At 31.6% G+C, this 4866-nt stretch overlaps 1 protein-coding gene across 1 annotated transcript in view; it reads right to left on the bottom strand.

The window, feature by feature from the left end:
- Positions 1-628: 628 nt before the first annotated feature.
- Positions 629-4866, bottom strand: part of LOC124898047 — a 10974-nt gene continuing 6736 nt past the window's right edge. The window contains exon 9 of the mRNA XM_047411667.1: positions 629-976. Coding sequence (XP_047267623.1) covers positions 629-976 — 348 coding nt within the window. The remainder of the gene's footprint in view (positions 977-4866) is intronic.

Below are 4866 nucleotides of genomic sequence, written 5' to 3'. Positions count from 1 at the left end.
AACACGATTTTTTATAATCATCTTGAGTTGAGAGAGAATTACCCACTGCATCCTCAAAGTAATGTTTGTATGTTGCATCGATGTATATTTTGAACAAGCAATTAACAGTGGTGTATTGATATTCTTGATCCTTTTGTTGCTTTGATTTCTTACGAAGGTAGTAGAATATAACATCTACATGCTGCTTAAAATAACAAAATAAATAAGTTACTGATCTCCATAAATTCAACTCTCATTAAAAATTCATTTGGCAAACAAAATTTGAGAATGGCAGTTATCTTCTTTATATATAAGTTATGTATCAGAATGTATAATGATGTATATAGATGTATCAGAAGGTCTTTATTGCACATGTAAGTAATATTTTTTGTAATACCTCATCGTTCTAGCAGGTGTTGGGCTGATACATTGTGTAAAACTAGTTCTTGAATCTGGTTGTGCAACAACAAAATCCAACGAACTAAAATCAAGTCATGATTTATTAGCCTGTAGTGGTTGTCCTTCAATTTCCTACATAAGTATAATGAAATGATATTACTCTTTGTGATTTTAAAATTATAAAATAATAATGAAAAAAAGTAAAAATATCTTACTTCTTTTCATGACACTTTAGTAATCCTTTGACAATTCAATCACAGTACTCTTCGATTAGTCCGGCCGGCATATCATAGGAAATAAGATAACCATCAAATGGATGCTTTTGAGGAAAATTAATTGTTGCAGATTGTTTGCCTTTACAACTTGAAGAAAATTCAGTTGTAAATGATGACCTGAATATTTTAGTTCGCTTCCTGTTTCTTGGTGCACGTGTTTTAATGACATCTTGTTTACCCAAGTTTGCTTCAGGAAGAACTGATGGAAATTGACTATCATGGATTTTACATTCATTGTTGTTGGTTTCATTAGGACTAACAGACTTCATTTCCATGGCAACGACTGGTGTGGAAATTTCAGCTATAATGTTATCTATCGATTCCTGAAACGCATCAGTTGAAATATCATTGGTAGAATTCTAAAAAGTAAAATTATTAGATATAAATTAAGTGTGTATGAGAACCCATCTGACATCTATATTGTAATACATTGTTACCATTATATCTGTGTGGCTGTATTTATAAGAAGGAACCCATACAGTTTAGTGAAACTGTTATGTATCATAATATGTAATAATGGTATGATACATTTCATAAAACATTAATTTGGTGTATTTAATGTATCAGGTAAAGTATATAACATGCTGAACCTTCTTTTACACAAAGATATTCCTAATTAATAACATATATATTAATTTGGAACTTCAACATTGTATGTTTGTAAGGACGGATCAAGAAGATTGACTTTCTGAGAAAGATAGTCTGAATTTACTGTCATTGCAATAACTGGTGTGGACATGCCAACTGTCGAGCCCTATTCTGAATCAGTCGATACAGCACACGATATATGGTGGTATGTCATGACTCTTGGGATTAAAAATTTATTTTTAGAGTCTCCACCTAACTTTTTAGAAAAATTAGAAAAAAACCATTTGTTATGTAGAAAACTCTATTTTGATCTTTCAAAAATGTTTAGAGATTCTGAGTAAGGGTTTTGGTTACCCGAGGGGAAGGTGTTAGGCACCCCTCAGGGCCTATCCGAAGATAGTCCTTATGCTTACTTTAGGAAAATATTCAAGAAAAAAAAAATTATTTTGTTATTTGCTTAAAACAGTGATAAGAAACTTTATTATTATTTCAAAAGAGAACTTGAGGTATAATAAACGCGACGCTACCATGTATCAAGGAGGAAATGTAATTATTATGAAAATATGCATGCCTAAAAATAATAATATAATTTTTGTGAAAAAGGTCTCATAATTCTATTAGGGGATTTGAAAAGATATTTGAATTTAAATATTCAATTTAAGTTATTTATGAAAATAGATACAGTATTTTAAAGCATGGAGTTAAATATGTAAACAAAATTTATAAAAAAAAAAATAAAAAAAAAAAAATTTGAAGCGTGAATAGTTTATTTAAGATAAATGGTGAATATATTTGAAAACACGAAAGGATGTAAAATCACTCAAATGGATTTAGATTAGGAATAAGTGAGAAATAAATGACGATTCATAGGTGTGATGAAATTGAGATGATAATAATTATGGTAATAATAATTATAATAATAACGATAAATAGCGACAATAATAATAATGACAATAATAGTAAATATTGGTAATAATAATAAAGATAATTATCATAGTAATATGTAAAATGATATACCTCGATACGCAGTAGCGGGTGAATATATATACCTCGCATTTCTTAGTCTTTTACGAATCTAAAAACCCGAATAAACATTGAAGACACGAAATATGAATTAAGACGTTAGAACTATTTATTGAAAATAAGTTAAAATAAGTGGGCGGACTCTCTTGATAAATCTAAGATTTAGCGACTTATCTCTCAACCATGTTAACACGGAAATTTCATTTTATATTTTGCTATATATTTTTTAAAAAAAATATGGGGGTTACTATGCTAAATTCACTTGAAATACTTGTGATGAGCTTTTCAAAGGATTGGTCGAGTATGACAAAGCGTATTTTTAATCAAATAATAAACATGTGATATTTGTGAACTACGTGATGATAAAATCATGTCTAAGAAGGTCAATAAATAATAGAGTAGCTCGAATTCTATAATCGCTCAAATCTACCTCAAACAATCTTAACAATGAGAGTTAGTAATTATTCTAAAATATAACTCAATATAAATTAAATCAAAGATGATAAAGAATAATAATTTTGGTTAGGAGCTTAGACTCCAAATTTGCGGGACTCCAATGCTCTGTGCTTCTAATAGCGATTGACCCAATGCTTGGGTCAAGATGAGTTCCATTGCGGAACTCCAACTCTCGGGTTCACAAGGATTAGAAAACATCAAATAGAGAAAAAGTCAAAAATATTAAGGTGAGATCACATAAACAAATGCATAACAAAAGACACAGAACAGGGAATCAGAGCATGTAAACTTGTTTTAAAATATTCCAACTTCTTAAAATATTTATTTACTGGAAAAAAAGATGTATGTAACGAAAAACCCAAAGATAATCTTGCCCATATGATTGAATCTTCTAAAATTTTCAAACTAAAAAAACTTTACACCATATTGATCTAAAAGGGCATGTTTTTTATTATTTAATGGAAACTACATCCTGGACCCCTCCCCAAAGTTCCAACTCATTCTAATAACTTCATAATGAGCCGTTTTTACTGAATTCATTTTTCCACAAACCGTGCACATACACTTACAATCTCCGCATGCAATTTTCTTGCAAAATTTATACAGTGCAATCCGCCTACCATATTAGATTTATACAAATTTATCCTTTAGCTTTGCTACTCTACGTATATATATATACAACTTGAATACCATACCACAAGGACAAATTTAATGCTACCGATTACTTGTTGAAGTTGTTTTAACCAAACTTTCCATACTATGTAGACTAAAGCGAAACCGGAAAATAAATATCTCATAAACTAACTGCATGGGTACTTGAAATTAAGTACATAAGGGGGCACCTAAATAAGTCATTATCCTACAACATAATTAACTGAAGATATGCAATTAAAACATGTCATAGTCAGTACCGTATAATAACTTTAATTTCAGATATAAGAGAAAGAAATTAAACTTGAATTAATTAGTATCTCGCAAGAAACAGGTATAAAGAAAAATACTTAGATTGGTTAGTATGCTACATCATTGATATTCTTTACGAATCTAACGGAGAACAAATTAAAACATAAACTGGTTTCTAAATCAAGGCAACATAAACCAAAAAAAAAAAAAATCATATTCACGCCTAATTTTTAAAGACGGGTGGAATTAACACTTAAACACACGCATCCAAACAAACAACTTTAATCCCAATAAACGATCACATCAGACCCCAATTTTACAATCATTCATCGACAACTCAAGTGATCGAGATTAGACGGCCACTCATCTTTTAACAACACAGGACTTCAATAAATTCAAACTAACATGCTCACCTCACCAAATAATATATAAGAAAAGGAGAAAAAAATGAGGCGAGAAAACAGATTCGCACTTTTTGGGGTGCAGCAAAATCGGGGCTTTCCCTCAAGAATTTAGCAAAGAACTCGGACTCCGGGAACCTAGATTTGATCGGGAACAGCATACGAACCTACAATTCCCTTCTCTTTTTTTTTTCCTTCTGCTCTTTCTCTTCTTTTTTATCACGAATTTCTTGTTTTCACTTTTGTTTTTGTTGCCCCATTTTTTTCACTTATTTTTCTCTCTATCTTCTCTTATTTTTTTACTGTCCAACCCCTCCCTCATTTATAGGTGCAAATCTGGACTTAAAAGGTCCAGATTTAAAACCTATACAACAAAATAATGAGAAAGGGGGGGGGGGGGGGGGGGAAATGTGAGGGGGGGGTTTGATTTTAAAGACATTAATGGCTACTTGGACCGATTTTTCATTCTTACACGAATTTAGAGCTTTTGCTTTTTTTGATTTTTGGTTTTAGGGGGTGGAAGAGGCAAGTTTTGGGGGGATTCTCGCATAGGGGCAGTAGCCATGGCAGTGCTAGGGTTGTTGTTTTGACATGAGGGAGAAGGGGAGGAGGAGGAGATGTAAAATGGGGTCAGTGGTTTGTGAATTGAAAGGGAAAGGGGTGATGGTGACCTATCGCTGCATCTTTGGGAGGAGAAACACGTATTTCTACTTTTTCTGAGAAAGAGAAAAGAACAGATGGAAGCAATTAATGTTTAAGACTTGAAAATCTTGACTACTTTCGGTCCGTTCGATCAAAGATCAGACTATCCTAAAATATCACCTTAATATAATAACAGTACA

Source organism: Capsicum annuum, chromosome 4 (assembly GCF_002878395.1).
Source record: "Capsicum annuum cultivar UCD-10X-F1 chromosome 4, UCD10Xv1.1, whole genome shotgun sequence".
Classification (NCBI taxonomy): Eukaryota; Viridiplantae; Streptophyta; class Magnoliopsida; order Solanales; family Solanaceae; genus Capsicum; species Capsicum annuum.
Note: the sequence above shows the minus strand (reverse complement) of the source record. Positions and strands in the feature narration are given on the sequence as shown.